Source organism: Rhinolophus hipposideros, assembly GCF_964194185.1.
Source record: "Rhinolophus hipposideros genome assembly, chromosome: 3".
Classification (NCBI taxonomy): domain Eukaryota; kingdom Metazoa; phylum Chordata; class Mammalia; order Chiroptera; family Rhinolophidae; genus Rhinolophus; species Rhinolophus hipposideros.
Window position 1 is genome coordinate 48,303,803 of NC_138049.1, and position 22,107 is coordinate 48,325,909.

The 22,107-nt window shown below is 35.2% G+C and overlaps 1 protein-coding gene across 2 annotated transcripts in view; it reads left to right on the top strand.

Annotated features, from left to right (window-relative positions):
- Positions 1 to 22,107, top strand: part of PDSS2 (decaprenyl diphosphate synthase subunit 2) — a 220,818-nt gene that overhangs the window by 117,811 nt on the left and 80,900 nt on the right. For both annotated transcript variants that reach the window (XM_081038208.1, XM_081038209.1), the window contains exon 3: positions 1,566 to 1,764. In XM_081038208.1, coding sequence (XP_080894334.1) covers positions 1,566 to 1,764 — 199 coding nt within the window. The remainder of the gene's footprint in view (positions 1 to 1,565; positions 1,765 to 22,107) is intronic.

A 22,107-nucleotide genomic window follows, 5' to 3' on the forward strand; every position in this document is an offset into this window, starting at 1 on the left:
TGAATGGGTTTATAAACTAGAGAACTTACAGGGTACTAATAAAAAATATTTTTATTCCTTTCTTTTAGTCTCTCTTTTAAAGGATAATTTTAAATGTTAGCTCCTTTTAAAAACATCTTTTCTGTTAACTTCTCAGTAGACTTATAAGCCTCTATCCTTGGTGATTTTCTTTGGGATGTAAGGAGGTTTAAATCTAAACCATGAATTTACTCTTGTTGCATTTAGGATTAATCGAGATAATGTATAAAGGTACTTAGCCTAATACCTAGCGCAAATTACACTCCCACTTATATTGGTGTTCTGTTAGATACTAGCAAGGATTCTCCGAAATCCTAACATTACAGAGATTGGAAAGTTTACTGAGAACTTTCAAAGTAAACAGAACTGTGAATGATAGCTCTCCACTAGCCATCTTCTCTGGGCATCCTGGTGATTCATGGGGTAGCGAGTGGGAAATGATACGGAGAAGGAAGATGTCGAGATCTGCTTATAGATCCCAAACTACTTGGTGGAGAGGCCTCTGTTAGAAACTTATTGGAAGTCTTTTTGCAAGGGTACTTGATGCGAACTTGTGCAGAGTTGCAACCAAACCAGCAACTGTAGTTGTGACAATTCCATCTTTAGCTTCATGATGTTTCCTTCAGCCAAAACCATAGTAAGTCATCTCTAAGTTCCAAACACTCAGCAAACAGCAGCAAGGCAGAGCCACCAGAAATGTATACCCGATTTCCATGACATATGTGGTAATGCTGTATTAGCTAGTAGGGCCACTATACGGACATATACAGCAACACAAATTGGAATAGATGGAAACTGCCCGTTAGCAGAGTCACTCAAAAAGAACGAAGAGATCAGTAATCATCTTACCTGGTGTACTACTGAATTGTTTCAAAGCCAACTCATAATTGATGCCAAGTAAAAGCACTGTGTACCCATTAAAATATGGCATGATTAAAGAAATAAAGTACATTTAAAACCCTCCAAAAAAAACAACAGACTTCAAAATGCTAAGTGAAATAAGTCAGATAGAAAAAGACAAATACCATATGACCTCACTTATATGTGGAATCTAAAAACAAAACAATCTGAACTTATAAATGCAGGGAACAGATTTGTGGTTGCCAGAGGCAGGGGGTAAGGGTAGGTGACATGGGTGTAGGTTGTCAAAAGGTACAAACTTCCAGTTATAAAATAAATAAGTCTTGAGGATGTAATGTACTACTGCATGGTGGTTATGGTTAATAATACTGCATTGTATATTTAAAAGTTGCTAAAAGAGATCTTAAAATTTCTCATCACAAGAAAAAGAACGTAACTGTGTGGTGATGGTCACTAGACTTACTGGGGTTTTCATTTTGCAACGTATAAAAGTGTGGAATCATTATGTTGTACACCTGAAACTAATATGTTACCTGTCATTTATCTCAATTTAAAAACTTCGTTAAAAGGAAACAACCTAAAAAAGAGACTAATCTATAAATATATTATTGTTGAAAACTGAAGTCTGGCATTAGTGATAAGATGGTATTCCTGACACTCAGACAAGTCTTACCTTTATGTTTTAGTCAAAGAAGTTTGGCAGAGATCACAGAACTTATCCATACGGCTCTCCTTGTACATCGTGGGATAGTAAATTTAAATGAATTGCAATCTTCTGATGGGCCACTGAAAGACATGCATTTTGGAAACAAAATAGCTATCCTGAGTGGAGACTTTCTTCTAGCAAATGCCTGTAATGGACTAGCTCTGCTACAGAACACCAAGGTAAAACTGGGTGGGGTTTGCTTGTGTCCGAATGGCTTTTATATGGCTCTTGGTTGATTGCCAGAGCAACGGAGGCGTGCACCCTGCTGCCCCAACTCCCCAGGTGGTCAGTAAAATATGTGCTCAGTAAAATTGTGGTGATGATGGTGGTGGCAGTTTCAGCACCAGCTAAAACAGTGAATGCTAGGAAAAAATTTTGAAATGAATTTCTGTTTTTTTCTGATTACAGATGAAATTATTTGTTAATGATAGGATAGTGTTAAATATTCAATATAAAGAACATAGAAATAAATATTACTCATCATCCCACTATCCAGAAATAATCACTGTTCGTTAATATGTTGATGTCTTTTCTTTCAGTGTTTTTTGTTTGTTTATTCATACCTTTATATATGTGGGTTTTTTAGTAACAAAGGTGAAAATTTATATATATAAGGTTTTTTTAATCCCGCCTGTTTTTTCCCTCTTCATGTTATGTGTGAACTTTTCATAAACTTTTTAATGGCTTCACAACATTCAGTTATTTAGATGTAATATATTTATTTAACAAATTCCTCATTTTTGGACATTTAGGTTGCTTCTCATGTTTTACTATCATAAATAGATTTGTAGCCTCTTTACACAGCAATTCTCCTCATTCCAGATTATTTTTTTAAGATAAATGCCTAGAAGTGGTTCAAAGGGTTTCAATATTTTTAGTATACATAGTACCAAACTGCTTTATAGAACGATTGTAGAGGTATTTCTTATATATCAGTAATGATTAGGTGTGACTATAAAATAACAGTGGCAAAACAAAATAGGAGTTTATTTTTTTCTCATGTAAGAGCATGCAGAAGTAGGCAGTCCCAGGTTGGCATGGTGATTCTACAAAGCTAAGAACCCAGGCTCCTTCTATCCCATTGCTCTGCCCTCCTTATCTTACCACTTTATGGCCCAACATGGTTGCCATGGTGTTCACACTCCAGCCAATAGGAAGGAAGGAGGAGGACCAGCAGAGAAGGGCAGAGCTCCTTCCCTTGAAGGTCAAGTGAGCGCACATCCTGGGTTGCTAAGGTCAGTCTCAGTGTAAGTCTGCTCTTCCAGAAGCCCATCTGAGTTAGCATGTGTCCTGGATTTTTTATTTTTTAACAGAGAATGATTGCTAATAATTACCTTAGAATAAGCCAGCACAGGTTTGATAGATCTCCACTTTACACTTCCAGCCTCTGCCTCAGTTTTTGTCTAATGTAGGCTTATAGTAGGTGAAACCCATGTATAGCGGAGAGTTATGTTAAGATGTAATATTAAATCTAAAAGACAATCTCTTTTCATAACTCTTTCAGACACCTCCCAATCAAGGACAGAATGTAGGGCAATAACTGACAGCGAATATCTAGGGACAGTTAACTCTTTTGTCTCGGCTGGCAGGAGAAGTATTTGTCACTGCTGCCCCAACTGGCCAGTTGGTGTATCATCCAGTTTTCCTAAGGCCCATGCATAGCCTTCAAGAATCACAAAGCCACCAGGTACCACTTCAAAAACTCAATGGGAAGCAAAGTAAGTTGGAGGTTCGGTATGTATAAAATATGTGTGGGAAATCAAGGCTGCGTAGAGTGAGTAGAGAGTAGACTGAACACGCTTGCTTGTATAAGGTAAAGCTATAGCTATTTTATTATTTGGCAGCACTTTGTTTTTGCAGTAAACCTTTGGCAGCAGTAAGCTCAAAAAAATAAAAGTGTATATATTTTAAAAATACTGGATTTTTATTTCTTGAGGAAGTTGATAAGGGATGTGTAACTTGCACAAAATCTTTTTTGACATGTACTATCCACTGTGGAGGCCATAGTGGTATCACCGAACACATGAAAACAAAAAGAGTCAAATTTGATGAAAACGTGTCAGGGTCTACTTCTGAAGTTAGTAGTTACTTTAAGGAAACTTCCTGAAAATGATGATTTAACACGTGCAGCTGTAGAAGGTATACATGCATACCACTCTGTGGACCCTGACTTTTATTTAGATAAATGACTGTTCTTCTAAATTTCATTCATTTTAACTACAAGATTTTTATGCACATAGGAAAAGGGAAGCAATAGCTTTATGTTTTGGGGCTCCATTGGCAGAAGAAAAACTTTGCAAATAATTAAATAATTCTAGTTTTAATTGAGTGTCATCAGGTACTTTAAGTAATTAAATCATTTTAGTTAATTCTAAAAATATATTGTTTTTTCCATTTCTTCATGGAATCAAGGTAAAGCTTTTGGAAGTATATTCTATCAGAGGTAAAGCCATTATGAGTAAGATTGGAAATTCAGTTAAAAGTTCAACATGGAAGATAAAATTATTAATTTATAATAATAACACAAGTACAAATTTTGTTAAAGCACACAGTGTTGTGGTAAAAACAATGTTCTTACTACATTAAGAAACCGGTGGAATAGTTGGAATTGGTTGTGGCATACCCATAATTCATAACTGCATCCGAACAAGTGTCAACATTCTACTAATTGAAATAGAAGCTCTTGTTATAAAAATGTACAAACATCTTTATAGTCAGAGTCGCTGAACTACAAGATTTTGGGGGGAGATAACTGATGTTGATTACAAAAAAATGCTGCAGCACAGCAGTGTGTGCCTTCTCTCTTTGTTGCCCATCATCAAATTCTAGAAATCTTTATATCCAACAGTGGTATTCAACTTTGTTATAAATGAGTCGTTAACATTTTGGTGACATTTTATTCAACATCAATTGGAAATTTTATATCAAGTTCAATAAATGGACAACCAAGTTAGAGATTTACAATTCTTGGAAGCAAAGCTTTATTTCCCTACAAAAGCAAGGAAGGAATGAAACAAAATAAATAGTGAGAACTCAAATACTATACAAGATTAAAATTTGCAGTTCTGTAACTGTGATTTGGAGTATCTCACCTTGAAGGAAGAATCTTTTGGTGGTGCTCCTATTTTGAATAAATTATACATTACACACGAATGAAATGAAATTAAGATGGCTTAGATTTTGTAGCATCTAATTTTGGCAAAATATTTAAAAGAATCATAGAGACAATTTACTTGACAAGTTTTGTCTTATAAAAATATTTGTCAAAGAAAGATACTCTTCAGGAAGCAAAAAGATAGTTCCTTGAAAATATTTGAGCTGGAATAGTTACATTTTTCAATATGAAAAAAATTAGAGTTGAGTATCTCCTCCATTTAGCAAATTTGCTATGAGTTTACCAAGTAATTCAGAACCTCAAGAAAGAGAATTTTCTCAATTAACAATATTATGGTCTACCAATCACAATCAATTGAAGGTATCAATAATTTCAAATTAATTAATCATAAAATGCAACTGTGAAGAATATTGCTGGCAACTTTATTTTAAAAGGCCATATTTTAAAAGACACATTCTTCAGAAAAGTGCCAATGACACAATATTAGAGACAGATATGGCTAAAAAACACGTTAAAATATGTGAATGTGTACCAAGAATAATTATTCTACTGGCTATTTAATATTCAGATCATCAATAGAAAGAAGAACTTTTTTATTTGTTTTGATGTACATAAATATGTTATTTTTATTACTTTTGAAATTTTATTTTTGCAAATAGTTTCTTAATAGAACTATTTAACAAGTCCACTGGTATAATAAAATCAATTATTATTTAATAAATATACATTTTTAAAAGTATAAAATTTTAATCATTTTAGCACTCTCTTACTCGCAAATGTTGCAGTTTGGATGATAAATTACATAACCACCACTTCAAAGACATTTCGCAGAAGTTATTCGAGATCATTTTGCTTACATTTGCCAGAATTTAATGATATGGCTGCACCTAGTTGTATGCGAGGCTAGGAAATGTAAACTTTCTTGTGGGTAGCCATGTGCCCTGCCAAAACTCTGGAAGATACAGAGAACAGATATTGGGAGACAAGTAGCTTTCTGTCCTATCTTCCCATCACACTTCTGGCTAGCACATATTTTCATGGGACAGACCTGCTGGTTTTTAGGAAGAAAGTAGTACAGTACCTTTAATATATAGTTCATATTCACATGGAAAGGAAGCTAAAGTAAGAAATGAATCAGCCATATAAATGGAATAATAGAGCATCTCAAATCTCTCTCCAGAGATTTATTACCATTTGGGCATTCCTTTCATTTGTATTCACCTCCAATTGCTCCATTTTCTATGGGTATGGTCTACTTTGATGGGTCTCACTAAATTCTCTCCTTTCATGGAATTCTCGTGTTAGCGGAAGGGTGAGTGATCCATTGTCCCTGGAAGCCACTTTCTGACGGCATCATCCATCTTCCCTGGTAAACTGCACCTCTGCGGTCTGTGATGAACGTTCAGTCTTAGAGAAGGAAGAAGTCTCAGAAAGGTCTGATATAGTTTCTGGGTGCCTTGAGCTGCACATGACTAGCCCAACTTACACACACTGGCCTCTCGTGTATTAGACCCATCATATACCAGAGAGAAAGAGGCGGTCTGGATGCGGTCACTAGATCTACATTTTAGTAATTAGCCCTCAGCCTGGCCCTGCCTTTAAAAAGGCAAGGCTTATTGCCTTTAGACAAATTCCTGTTTTCTCTTATCAATTTTAACTTACTTTAAGCGATTCTGATGACACATATAAGGTTAAGATGGTAGTATTAAATAGAAATACGCATATAATCATGCTATAATGACACAAACAAGTATTCACTTAACCACTTCACTTTTGGGGAATAATACTTAATGTGTCTCTTTTTCTTAGCTAGCCTGTATCATTCACATATTCTTTCTTTCAGCATGGTTCAAGTTCAGAGAAAACAGAGGTTTCATTCCCATCAAAATCAGATCAGATTCACAGCCTGTGAAATCTACTCTTGGTGTTTTGCATTCAGAAGCATCACTATAAATGTTCCAGAATCTAAGACCTCCACCATCTGCTCCATTAGGCACTGGATTTCAGTAGCACTACTTGATTTACAAAAAGAAAAAGAAAAACTTAACATACCCAAGCAACAGTTCAGCCCGAAACTTCTTCAAATAAAAATGATCAGGCACTTCCTTCCCCTTTGGTGAGTCTATACCTTCAGGTCTCTGCACAGGCTCACACTTTTAGATTTGCATTTTATCAGCCTTTGCCTGGTGAGCAGTTTTTTTTCCATTTTAGGCCATGGTATTTTTTGTTGTTGCTGTTAATTTAATACTTGTATGTTGAATTGAAGATTTATTCTATGCAACCCTCCTGATCACCCAAAACGTGGATCTTTTGCACTTGTTCTACAAAGGGTCACTGAAGGCTCTGTAAGGTCAAGGTCAATTTCAAAAGAAATCTTTTTGTGAAAGACCTTGTGTACCATGTCCAGGGGTCCATAGTTGATCTTCTACAAATCTAGGCTTTTAGTAGCCCTCTTTTAATCATAATAGATGATTTCCAAATCGTGTGAGCAGTACTTTAAACTGAGGAGATTGTAAGGGGTAACTAAAGTGCTTGAAAGTCAAGAATTCTCTTTGATAAAGCAAATCTCCCTTATTCAGAACCATTCCTTTCATTTGAATACTTGGCAGTATTCCCACAAGAATATTTTCTTAAGGAAAGTGAAGTTACATCTTAGAATAGGACTAATTTTATTAAATTAGTTCCCAGAAGCTTAAGTCGACTAAGTATCGTAGTAACCATTAATAGGGTTTTTTGGGGGGAAGAAGGAGGTGGTAATCAGTATTTGTTTGGGGCACTATTAAGTTTTATTAAGTTCTCTACATATGGTTAATGTCTTGATAAAGTTAGATTTCTATTTAATGATGTTTTCATTTTCTTTTATAAGAAAGAAAAATTGTCAGCAACAGCAGCATAAAGAGAAACCACAGCGAGAGTGAGCAGGCAAAACTTAATACAGAATTTCCGTGTTTATAGTATGTCACTTTTTTTCACAGTGACAGCCTGCTTTTTCTTGGAGGGTGTATATTTAACTTGGTAATTAAAATTAGCATATTTGTAGCAACTTTAATTTTTTATGACTCATTCTTTCTACCAATTTCCCATTTTCTTGCACTACTGGATTCTTGTCTGAATTTCTATGTGTTTATCTCTGTACTTCTTCTGGGACAGACCATTAGATGAAGGGTTCTGCAGTCATATGAAATACAAGAGCTTTTTATAATTGCCAAGGGTAAAATTAGCAAAGTCAATTATTTTCCCTATGGCTTTTCCCTGAAGATACTAGGGGTTTTTAAGGTAATTGCCTTAGGTAACACTTAGATTTTTAAATATCTCTAAGTATAGAAGTTGGTATATTAATCCTCTGGTAATTGTCCTCTTACTATTATAACTATAGTCTCATAAGTGTGAATTAACAGGATTTTGAATTCAAGAGCGAGTTTGAAAATTAATACTTGGGTTTTCATTCATTTTCAATTATGGAACCTGAGGGCAACTTTTTATTTTTGTACTTCACTATATAAAAACCGTGGACTAAGAAACCTCAGAATGCCTTTTTTTAAGCCATAGATTCCCTGACTCCATTGAAATAAGTTGCTCTGTATTATGTTCATGTAGAACATCACTGAACACTGAAATGATGAGGACATGCCAGAATCTAAAATTTTAGTGTTTGAGCATCAAATGTATCAATGAGATATGCTAAATAATTGGGGGGGAATCATAAAATGGAAAAGCACTGTAATTTAGAAATCTGGCCATTGCAGGTTTTCCCTGCTCCCTGTGTTTATTTATAGACTGGATTTGTATTTTGGGATTCAGCCACAGTGCAAATAAGACTCTGTGGATTACTACTTGTCAACTTTAAAAAACAAACTAACATTCATTTTACATATACAGTGATAACCGTAATATTTAAAGAATTGAGATCACAATGTTATTTTATCTTCGTATTTATGTTCATGTAATGAACCTATCACTATACCTCACATGAGATGAGCCTGAATCTTGTCTAAAGACCCAGAACATTATCACGATGTCACTCCTGGGGGCTGTTCTATTAAGCATTAGTGATTTATATTTCAAAATAACCAGAGGCACAGATGTACTCCTTACATAACTGATGTATTTCCTTATGTTAACTTTGTTTTCCGAAAGGGATAAATATGTTGTTTACAAAGAAGAATTTTGTTTGTATAAATATTCTCAATTTATACATATAAATCCCCTCCCTTTACACCATCTATATATTTTAATAAAGAGGCTGCTGTTGGTTATTTGGTGTTGGTCTTACCTGTTATATTAATTTTCTTTCAAATTCATGTTGAAAAGTGAGACCTAAAAACATGCTATACTCTATGAAATGTATTGGAAGTTTTTCTCTATCACAGTCATTTAAAATAGAAACAGTTGCGACGTTGTGTGTTTATAGTCTTGTCAGCATTATTTTACTTGTGGAAATTATTGAATTAATATCTTTTAGTCTTTCTAATTTGACACCCAAGATTAATGTTCTTTTCTACATATAACCCACTCAAGTGTAGGTTTTCATGACTAGAGTAAATGTTATACAAAAGGAAAGTGGTGTGTCATTTATTGTAACAATAAAGGAAAGTATCTCCATATCAATTAAATAGAAAAGTCAAAATGCTATCATAAAATTACAGTTTCAAAATCCCCAAACTAATTTTTCCACAGTTTTTTATCATTCAGTAATATAGCCACATATTAAACAGACAATATATTTATTTTCTGGGCCTGCTTCCTTGATCTGTAAAAGTAAAAGTGATAAATGATTAGTGTTTGAGAGTTGTACTAGAAATAAGAAGACAAACTATTATGTTCTTTCAAAATTTATCACATTAAAACCTTGAACTTTGCCCTTTTGGTGCCATAAAGCAATGGAATGGAATATCTTTTTGGCAAAGGAAGGACAAATGCCATCATGCAAAATGGACACTTCTCTGAATGTCTATCTCAAACCAGAAACCTGGTTTGACAGAAGAGCAAGAAAAGTATTTCTTCCATATGTCTAGTATTCATAGAAGCCTGTTTAAAAAAAAAAGTCTACGTTCAATAAAAATACATCCTCTGCAATGGATGGAGTTGAACCCACACCATGGTTGGCCATGAAAGGTAGAAATATATTGATTATAGCAATTTTATAGTACACTTAGCAACATCAAGTTTTATAAATCCCCTTTTGTACTTTCCAGAAATACAATTAATTAAACCAGCTTTTCCCCCTCCATTTTCATTGACATAAATTGCTATTTTTCCAAAACCAGAGGGAGGAAAAAAAAATCTGTTTTCCATCTTGAGTTATTCAGTACTCTAATTTTGCCTTTCAAATGATTTTACTCAAGGAACTTCCTGAGTTTACAAAAGTACTGGACAGATGAACAGCCAATACCTTCCTCCGCTTCCTCAGCTACCTGAACTCACATCTCTTCCACCCATCCTTTCCTCAACCTGGTAGACTGCTACACAGTACCCCTTTCTTTGTCTCTTACTGTTCACAACTCGGTTGATTTCACCTCAGGAAATCTCCAACATATATACCTGTCCTCTTCAACCCTTTCCCTCTGGTTTTTCATTCTCTTACCTATTATTTCAGAAAAATGAACCATTTATCTTTTTGCCTTTTTCTCGTGCTTTTCAAGAGGAAAAATAAGCCAAGAAAATTTACTTGAAATTTAAAAACATCAGAGTTAAGGGTGATAGACTCTTGTATTAAGAAAAAAGAAAATAATGTAAGTAGAAATGAAATCCCGTAAGATAGAACCAGTGTCTCTACCCTCATCCTCTTATTAAACCAAATTTACCTGTAACTATCAATATTTAAAGATCATTTTTAAAACATTTCCTTTTTAGTTTTGTTTTTCCTATTTGGTTTAACTACAGGTATTAAATAATTGTGGTTTTCTCTTCTATTTTTAATTACAAGTTATGGTATTTCTAATGTATGGGCTAACCAAGTTTTTGTGGGGTGTCCTGGGAACCTACCCACCATTTATATATAACCTTGTATATGGGGAAATGTGGTATAAGCTCCAAACAGTTGACTTATAGGTGAAATTCCAAAATGCCGTGCGTTTGTAATCTGATACCTGCTATATTAGATTAATGCTGAACCTGAAAACCATAAGCAAAAGAATATTTATGGGCTTTTCATCAGTAGCCACATTTAGCAACTCAGCTGTGTTGATAATAATTTCAGTTTTAGCATTTCCATCATTTTCTTGAATCCTCAGAGTTGTAAATTCTCTACGAAAAAATTCACTCTAAGCCAAAGTTGGCTTATGGGGCCTTAACCCAGGAGCAAATTTTATTTATTTAGCAATAGTGATTGGGGAAGAGCCCTTTTCTGGCAGCTAATGACCTACTGGAGGACTTCTGTGCCCAAGGCAAAGCTGAAGGCCATTAGCCCAACAGGTCATTAGCTGACAAATGCCTGACCCCGAGGTCATTTCTGATACTGTAAACTGTGAAAACATTAAAGTGGGTTTGTTGGAAAGTATGGCTCTGCCAAGAAAGTTTCTTCTTAAGCATTTTGGAAAATGCATTAAATTGTTTGTTATTATTTATGTGGCTTAATTGTCTTTCTGTGAGGCCATTTTCACTGTGCATAGCAAGTCAGACATCTGTCAACACCATACTGTATGTCCAATTTTCAGTTTTTAAAGGACAATTTCCCTGTTTAGAATATCAGATTATTTCATTACTAAGCGATTTCAGGTATACTCTTGTGAATCATTTATGTTTTCATAATGTGTTGAGCTATACAGCACTTACCTTTCTTATACTCCTCCGAGATGACATACAAAGCTACAAAGAAGTGAAAAGAGCCCTGAAGTCGAAGTCTGTGGACTTAACTCCTATCACTGGCTTTTTTTGGGTTTTTTTCCAGTTAGCCATTTAACATTAGATAGCTCATTCTACCTCTCAGATATTTTTCTCCAGACCATTTATGTAATGTCTTAATTATCCCACTTTACAAATGAAATTAGAATCTTCGTAATGTAGAATATTTAACATTTAGTAAAATTGCTACCAAACATTTAAAAATAGTGTTAGCATATTTTTGAATGCTTACAATGTAGTAGGTACTGTTGTAAGTGCTTTATGCATATTAGTCCATTTATCCCTCCTGAGGTACAGGAAAAAATTAAATTATTTCTTCAGGATAATTCTGCTACTAAATGATAGAGCTGCAGTCTAAATCCAGGCTCCAAAATCCTGTGTTTAACTAAAGGAGAAAAACTAACGAGCCAACAAAGAACCATGGTAACTTTTTTGCTAGCAGTTTTGCAGTTACCACACCCTACCATTTGTCTTAAACAACTAGTAGTTTTAAAATATTGGAATACATATTTCAATACAAGCATCAACAGGCGCTTTATGAAACATTTTAATTTCATAAAAGAACTAGTATGCAGAAACAACTTATTTTCTTAGTTTCCTCATCTGGAAAATAAAGGCAACATTATCTTCATCCCCTATATTCTTGTTAGTGCCGGTATTGTAGGAAAGAGTCTGAGCTTACAACATATAACCAGATCCTGAATATGGCATGAAATACGAAGGATTACAAAAGAATCAAGAAAAATTGTTAATAAAATCAGAGATGTAATAGAGAATCCAAAATATTTTATAAATGTCAGATTTTTAGAGATTTAGATGCATATTTCATCAATATAAAGCAAAATCTAAATTAATGAACTCACCTTTATGGCAGATTTGTGATGAGAAATTTATAGGCTTCATTTGTTCAAGACTTTAAAAGCTATAAGGTGATATACAAATGTAAATTTCTGAAAATTGTGATTAAACAAACTGGTAAGTGCAAATTTGTTTTGAAATAGTTATGATTGATACAACTAATTCACAAATTAGAACAGTATTGATAATTTAACAAAAATGTGTGCATTGTGCTAAGCATTGCAGATACCAGTTTAAAAGCTAATTGGGTATCTTTATAAATTGGAGAATTTCTAAACCAAGGGTATCCAATACTTGATTCAAGGATGTGATGCAGCCAGTCTCAAGTTTCTACTACCTGGTTTTTTTGAAGAAGGTGAAAAAAAAAGGATTACCTAATTTTCTAGCACATAGTACCAGTAGGGCCAAGTTATTTTTAAAATTCCATTGAATCACAGATTTTGGAAGGGTGGAAAGGAATGCATTTGGAAGAAATACAATTACAGTTTTAGACAAGATACATGGATTTTGATGTATATGATTCATGCTTTTATTTCTGTGGCTGCCTTTGAAGTGCAAACCTTGGGATGTCTCTAAATTACAGACATCTGCCTTTTAATGTGGCCCAATTTAAAGAGGAACTGGTTGAGCTGAAAAGTGGACTAATTACCCAGAAGACAGGGTATCCTTGGAATTTTCAGGATATATGTGTAAATCCCAGAAAAATCCTGAAATGTTCAACTCTTTGTCCACATGTGTTCTAAGCCAATTTGTTTTTATAAATCTTGTAGCATCAAAGCGAAGGCAACATCAGTGATCGAAACCAACAAGATTGCTATGCATCTAACAGTATTCCCCATAGGACCCAGGAATGAGTCTGTTTTATCCTACTTCTATTTCAGTCAGTTAATTCACATGTTTTGGTGTAAAATGATAAAGAAATTAACATCCTTACAGAGGTATTTCAGAATAACAGTGTGTAAACTGCATATCAAAAATTGGGGGATTTCGTGCACAATTAAGGTGGCTCACCAAGGTATGAGCTATACGTGACGTGTATCAGCAGGATGTAAGATAATGTTTCAAACCACAGGTCACATCCTCTTTATTGGTGAGTGATGAAATCAATTTAACAAATTATTATCAACACTTTTTAAAAAAACTAAAATACAGTAGAAAATAGATAATGAAATTTGTTTTATGAAACTTTTCCCTCATTTTTATACATATACGTGTATGCATGTATTTCATCATGATGTAAAATACTGTTCTTACTGCAGGTTACAATTTAAAAATTTTGAGAGCCAGTACTATTTGGCAGTGTTCTAGCCAGCAGCATCTATGTTCAGCTGATGAAATACTGTACTGGTATTCTGAAGTGTCACGTTGTGAACTTGTGTTTCTCAATGATGGGATTAACTTTTAGGTAAAAATCACACTTGGAAAACACCACTTAACATGACTGCGAGGGCCGTCCAATGAAGCAGTGAAAGAAAATGGAGATTATCAGCCACGTGGGGGAAAGCAGGCAGACCACTGAAATGGCAGGCATAATTCTCTCAGAGAAATTTCAGTCAGGACAAGGTGTAACAGTGCCACTAAGAATGCACTAACGTAGAACAACCTGAGTATAGCAGACTTCATGTGCAGTAATTCCCATATGGAAGAAGGTGGAAAATCAAACTAACTGTTGTTAATAATGTCAGAATTACTTTGTTTCTTTCATCTGAGCATTCAATTCTGTAAGCACCAACTATTTACAGTTTTCGTAAGAATGCCAGATCCTTGACACAACTAACTTTTTATACCCTACTCCCTTGTTTCCCCGAAAATAAGACCTAGCCAGACAATCAGCTCTAATGCGTCTTTTAGAGAAAAGATTAATATACGACCCGGTCTTACTGTAATATAAGACCCAGTCTATGTAGTATAGTATAATTTAATATAATAATACAATACAATACAACACTGGGTCTTATATTAATTTTTGCTCCAAAAAATGCATTAGAGCTGATTGTCCAGCTAGGTCTTATTGTCAGGGAAACATGGTAGAAAGCATCTCCTTCTTTCTTACAAAAAATTAATCCTGATTTAAGCATTTTAAATTATCTGGCACTTTTTCAGGGACCTGGTCATTGTTTAAATAAATAAATGATTAGTTGTCATTGTTCAGTGACAAACAAGGCCAAGAACCATGCACTTTCATTCAAAAAGTAAACACATTTTTGGACTCTTTTTTTACTGTTAGTAAAAGAAATCCACCTTTTTGGTTAGTTACCCATCCCTTACAATTGTTATGAATAAAAAACTATTCAGCTGCACATTTAGGCATGTCTGATCATGGGGCTTACTGTTGAGAAAGCACATACACCTCTTACCTAGATAAGCAAACTGAGGCCCGAAGAAGTGATGTGGCTGGCCCGAGGTCACGTAGCTCATCCACGCATTAACCTTCTAAGTGATCAAACGCAAATTAATGGCCTTTACCTTTGTGAGGCTATAACTGCTTTCATTAGTACAGTATCAGGCTTGTAGTAGGCTATATGTAATTATGGAATGAGTGCACCCATCAGTAACTATTAAATTCCAGCACTTCATATTCAAGCCATTTTCCTGAACTTGTGGCCTATTTAAGTTTTATCAGTTGTGATTTTATACTTTTCTTCAGTTCACTGAATTTTCCTGAATCCTTTTTGACAAATGTTACCAGTAGTTAAGAGTTTATAAAACCAATGTATCAGCTGTTCTAAATTAAAAATTAAGATTATCAATTTGCTTAGTTTTTGCTGCACCTGTCCTACTAGTAGTGCCATTTCTCTCTCTGCTCTTCCCCCTTAGCCAGAAAGAACTTCCAGCCCACGAGAACAGATTGCCATCCCTCCCACAAATAAGCCCGGCCTTAACACATTTGGCAGCATTGAAAAGGCTCCCTTCAGAAAGCCAAGTTAGATGCTTCCTCCAGAACTCCTGTGAGTTAGTGGTGTGTTTATGGCAACAGACCTTTCATCATTGTCTTCATTAAACCTGGTCTTTGTCTGATAGGAAGGAGTGGAGAGAACCATTCTTTCATAGACTTCATCAACGGATTTATTAAAGCCACTCATTTATATTAATCAGCATTGCAGATTAGGGCTCATCTGCACTGCTTGTGCCCAGGTGGTGGGTGAGTAGATTCGCCCCTTGTTTGGCCAGTACTGCTGCTCCCTGTGTTCTTCACAGGTTGCTTTTCCGTGGAGACTGCCAGCCTCGAAGCTGTGGCTGAGCTCTGGGGACTGAATCCACCTGGATGGAGATAGTTTGCTTAGACCCAGCTTATAAATGATAAAGTGCTTTACAAATGTCAGATGTTATTATTGGTCTCCATATGGAAGTGCACTATTCCTAAGCCATTCCCTCCCTGCCTTACCTTGGTAATGTTAATCTTCTGTCTAAATACATCGCTCATATACTTTGCTTCTTGTGTATGAGGAGAAACTAAAGAGTGACGCTACCTGCTCTGGTTACCATTAGCAGGCTATTGGTAACATCCTTTATCTATAAATGTATTTTTCTGTAAGACCTTTTCACTGACAGTGTAGGTTTCACAGCTTAAAAAAATCATGACACTATCCCTTCAAATACCAAAGCTCTTTAAAAAGGATATATTTACGTCTAATCTGTCCTTTGTTCCTCCCTAGATGTATGTGAGAAATAATTCTTCCCCAAGGGCGTTTTACCTTTGCTACTGCTTTATGCATTGCTATTTGTTCCTGAGTGTGGGGGGAGGAGTGCAGTAAATTTGTGTGTAATTAATGCCATCAGCACTGCAGATGCGGCACACAGGACTGTTTCGTTCGCTAGCAGCTGTTAAGAGTAGTAAAGGCTGAGGAGCCATGTGTTCATTTGCCTCCTAAATAGAGTGATGGATCACATGTTGTCTTGTCCTTCCACACTATAGTAAAAACCGTCATTAAAATAACCTTTCCAGCGCAAGTTTTTGAAAGACAACTGTAAATCTGTAATAGCCTCCATGGTGTTTGTATACCAAGCAAATTACGTATGTAGCAACCTTTATAAGTGAATTAAAATACAACTATGCTACTTTATTACATCGACTCAGTTAGCTTTCTGGCTTTAATTGAGACACATTAGTTCATAGTTAAACGTTTTTCTAAAGATTTAGTTGCATTTTACTTTTATTAGGTTGGTGCAAAAGTAATTGCGGTTTAAAAGGTTAAAAATAATTGCAAAACGCACAATTATTTTTGCACCAACTTAATAACTTTGGGTAGGGGCTCCTTTGCTCAAACTAAAATGTTCTGGTTTACTAGCTAGATATCTACGACTCTGTTGAGTCTGTTCCGTCTGTCATATGATAACTGACAGTACTCCTGAATCACGTCTACTGAGAAAGGCACAATTTGTCTACGCAGATTGCTTGCCACCACTGACTGAACTTATTTTTGCTAATCCAGGAACTACTGATTAATACATTCCATAAATCATTTTGTGGACACAGCTTAGCATGAGGCCTGCCTGAGCCCAAAAGCAGGGTATTCTTCTGCTCCCCCCACGGAAGTGGATTTACTGTTTTTTTCTGATTATTAAAGCAGTATAATAAAAGGAGAAAACATAATGCATTGTAAATGTAAGCAATTATAAATTTAAACAATTCAGAAGAGTTGAAGAATTGTTTGATTAAAAATCATTTAGAATCTTACCAGTTACACATTGTCATCATTATTAATAGTTTGTTGTCTCTCCTTTCAGACTTTTTTCCCTGTATATATAAACACATGAATTGACTTCATGTTTGTTTTAAAAATACCTATCATGCTGTTTTGTAATCAGCTTTTTTTTCCCTTAAGAATACATTACAGACATCTTTTTATAGCAGTATGAGGATGTTTTCTGGTCATTGTTGTCTTACCACGCCCTACTTCTCTCAATTTCTAGTTTTTTATACTGAGAATTTTATCATAGCTCAGGGAAGAATCATCACACCTTTACGAAACTATGCATCATTTTAGTTTTCAGGTAAAAAAAATCATTGAATTGTAGTTACCCTCGCCAAAAGAAAGAGTGATGCAATTATGTATCTCCCCTGAGGTTAATGAAATTTGTCCTGTAAATTAACTGTTTAAGAAATTCACTCCACAAAGAGGATTTTATGAATTTGACTTCAAAGGCAAGGGAAGTAAAAAACTAAAATAAATGAATGGAACTATATCAAACTAAAAAGTTTCTTCACAGCAAAAGAAACCATCCACAAAATAAAGAGGCAACCAACTAAATGGGAGAAGATTTTTGCAAACAGCACCTTCAATAAGGGGCTAATATCCAAAATATATAAGGAACTCATACAACTCAACAACTGAAAAACAAACAATCCAATTAAAAAATGGGCAGAGGGCCTGAATATACATTTCTCCAAAGAGGACATACAAATGGCCAATAAATATATGAAAAAATGCTCAACATCACTAATCATCAGAGAAATGCAAATAAAAACCACAATGAGATATCACCTCACCCCAGTGAGAATGACTATCATCAACAAGACAAATAGTAACAAGTGTTGGAGAGGCTGTGGAGAAAAAGGAACCCTGATACACTGTTGGTGGGAATGCAGACTGGTGCAGCCCCTATGGAAGGCAGTGTGGAGGTTCCTCAAAAATTTAAGAATAGAATTACCATATGATCCAGCAATCCCTCTCCTGGGTATCTACCCAAAAAACCTGAAAACATTTATTCGTAAAGATATGTGTTCTCCGATGTTTGTTATAGCTTTATTTACGGTGGCCAAGACATAGAACCAACCAGTGTCCTTTGATAGATGATTGGATAAAGAAGATGTGGTATATATACACAATGTAAATCTATTCTCCCATAAGAAAAGATGAAATAGTGCCATTTACAACAACATGGATGGATCTTGAGATTATTATGCTAAGCAAAATAAGTCAAAAAGTTGAGAACCATATGATTTCACTGATATGTGGTATATAAAACTGAAAACAACAAAGGAACAAGACAAATGAAGAAACAAAAACTCAGACACACAATAGTTTAGTGGTTACCAGAGGGTAAGGGGGAAAGGAGGTGGAAGGTGAGGGTAAAAGGGATCAAATATATGATAGAAGGAGAACTAATTCTGGGTGGTGAACACACAATGTGATATGTAGATGAGGTATTACAGAATTGTACACCTGTGAAACCTATGTAACTTTACTAACAATTGTCACCCCAATAAACTTTAATTAAAAAAAAAATTCATTCCAAAGGTTAATTATGTCAGATCTGTGTGTTAAGTAAGATTCAGGTGCATGTGGATACTATATATTCCTTGTCTTTGGTGAAAGGCTGGTAATGCAAGTGGGAAAGATCAACAGTTTGCTTAAGAAGTGGACAGTATGTACACTGTCCCCTTACTTTTCTATATGACCTCCTTGGTAGCCAAAAAATAAGGTGGCAGAAGAAGCCAGCTCGTAACACTGACATTGTGAATGGTTACCACTCCTGGCTCACTGGAATCTAAGATGATAGACTATTGGGGAACAATGTATGGCATTGCTGTAGAGTCAAATTTAAACCTGTGTCACAATTTGAAAAGTATTTATGTGTTCGCATGGACAGGTAAACAATCCTGCTGTTCCCACAACCTCCAGAAATGCAGAAATGATGAAAATTATCTCCTTTTTGTTTACTCTCTAGAGAGTTAAATTTTATAAAACTGGTGGTGATAATCATGTAATCTGAAATTATTTCAGGATACAAAGAGTGAGTATTACAGAGATCTCCGATTTTGGGTTAAAATAGTCTTTTTGTGTGTTCTGTTGTTGAATTAAAACCCACTTTCTTCTAAAATGTTTGGGCACACCATTTAAAAAAGACTAGTCTTGATTTCCGTATTACGCCCTTCATCTAGCCAAGACTTATATGGAATATAGAGTAATAATATAGATGTATAGAAGAATAATAAGTTAACACTAACTGAGACTTCTTATGTTCCAGATATTCTTGTAAGTGCCTTACTTATTTACTCATTAGAGAAGGAAGTGGTGTGACCAACTAGTGCCATTATTTGTTTGATGCAACTTTGCGCTTAAACCTGAAATCATTCTTAATCTACTATGTGTGAATTATTCCTAAGCATCAGAGCCCTTCAAGACCCAGAGTAACCTTTAAAAGTGTGACCTTTAATTGACCCAAGCAGGACTTCGCCAACCGGTGGGGTGGGCTACCAGTCGTAATTGTTTAAAACATAGAAATGGTTTAAAAATAGAAATTGTTTTATGATTCTAGTTATTGGAGCCAAGCGGGGTTCGGTACAAAAAGTTTTGTAAAGAAAGTAATCAGTAGAGTTCAGACAGAGGGAAAGGTTTATGCAAAAAAGAACAGATTACCAAAAAAGCAGTTTTAAATTTACATGGCTAATTATAAATAATAAGGTTTGCATTTCTAGAAGCTCAGCATCTTAGAACTGGAAGGGACCTTTAGGAATTATGTTTTGCAACTCCTCTCATTTTACAGTTGAGGAAAACCAAAGCTTAGAGAAATTAATTGATTTGCGGCAAATCTCACAATGAAATAAGTAGTAGGCTTGAAGTAGAACCTAGATCATCTGGCTCCTAGCCTATTATATTTTCTTAGTAGAAAGTGTCCGCTGACCCCATCCCCACCCCAGGGCCTGAGAAAGTGAAGTCCTGAATCTTTCTCTCTGGTTGCTTTTGTGCAGAGCAACAAGAAGTCTGGGTCATGGGCTCTTAGCCTCCGGAGGTTTAGCATTTAGACTTCTGAATTCTCCTCTGGCTGCCACTTTCCTTGCTACCATTTTGGGTTGCTTGAGCAAACTATTCCTCAAGAAAATGAAGAAGAAAAATGTCATTAAGCAAGTGCTTTCGTATATTTTAGTACAGTAGGTATCTAAACCAGTGAATGACTGTGGAAGTAAGCCATGTAATGAAAAAAAAGACTAGTTTCGTTAAAGTATGTGTGGCTGGTAGCCCTGTGGTCTTCCTAGAAATATTTGCGATTTTGAAGGGGGGTGATACTCAAATACATAAATACATCTCTCTTTGGTATAATTTTAAAAGTAAACATTTCGGGTAATGGAAAGAGATTTATGTGTGTACTGGGTAAGTCACCCTTGCCTGAGACACATTTAACTCCCCTAGGCTATTCCTGCTTTTCATAATATAGCACTTCCTGGATTTGTTAACCCACGATAATCCAAAACTTTTTCCTTGATGATTGTCGTTGGTTTTGAAGGTGTCTTCTGCACAAGTAAGTATGGCCATTTGGAATTACAGGTCATTTATAAATTATGAACTTGTAAGTACAGGTTTGCCAGTTTGCTGATTGCATTAAGAGAAGAAGAAAGAGAGAATAAAATGTTTTTGTTGCTTCCGCCTGGTCTGGAATTTCAGGGAAGTAAAAGAACACTCGGGTTATCCAGAGCCAGATCCATTGTTAAAAGTTCATGCCATCATTTTGACATTTAGTGTTGGACTTTCTCTTTGTAAATCCCTCTTCACTTTACCAGTGCTGGTCTTAGAGCTCAAACTGTTTCAAAACCATAACATTTCTTAGTGAGTGATTGATCTGTATTATGTGTCCAGCCATGAGGGGGATCTTGGGATGTTGCTTGTATAAACTGTAATCCAATCTGATGCGGTGCATTTAGTTACAGTCTTTCATAGACCTATTGGCGATACTCAATCCTCCTGGATTTGGGAATAGGGCTTATCTGATACCTTCAGGGGAAAAAAATCCATTCATTTTTCTCTCTTCCCCACTTAAATAACTCAACACATCTGGTAACACTGTAGGATCATTGTCCGTCCAGTTCCTCTGCAGCTCATATTGCTACAATATTTCTTGAGTATTTGGTTACTAAAGGGCAGTGTGATTTTTTTTAAAAAAAAAGACTGTATAGGTCTTACAAATTAACCCATTTGCAGAGCTAGAAAAAAAATCTGCCTTTAATCAGCAAAATTTCCATATCAGCAGCCTTTTGTGTGTTATGCAGTATGACTATAAATATAAATTTGGAGATAAATACTCATGTGTTAAAATTTTAAAGCAAGTCTTTCTATAAATTAATGTAATTTGTCTCTAAGAAAATGTTTATTAAATCCAGGGTACCTGAAATTGAAGTGTCTTGTTTGGGTCTGTATCCTTTGGCTTAATAACGTCTTCAATTACGAGAATGATAAAAGCTGAAACAAAATCCTTTAATTCAATCAGAACTGAGCTAAATTTTAGGAAGCAAAGAGTGGGAATCAGATACAGGACTGCATAATATTGGAAGCTAAATATACAAGATATTAAGACTTCATAAGAAGCAGATGGGGTTGCCTTGAGGTATTCTTGTTTGAAATGGCTGCAATGAGCATTATAATAAAAGCACTATTTTGGCCTTTTGAATTAAGATAGTTTATGCAAACAACTCTAAATTGTACAGTAGTTCCAAAGAGACCATTTACTGTTTTCTGCTTGTTTTACATTTTGGAACAAGTTCAAAGCTTTTGATTTTGCTTGATTTTCTTTTTTTAAATAGCCTGAGCCTTGAAAGTAATACATGTTTGATGAATACGATTTCAATATTGTGTTTCTGTAAAAATTTTCAGGTATGACAATAAGGTATGTTTGATCCAGGGTCCCTACACAGAATATATCCACAGTACATTTTAACTACAACAGAATGAATACATCTGAAAGGTTAACCATTCTTTTGCTTTTTTTC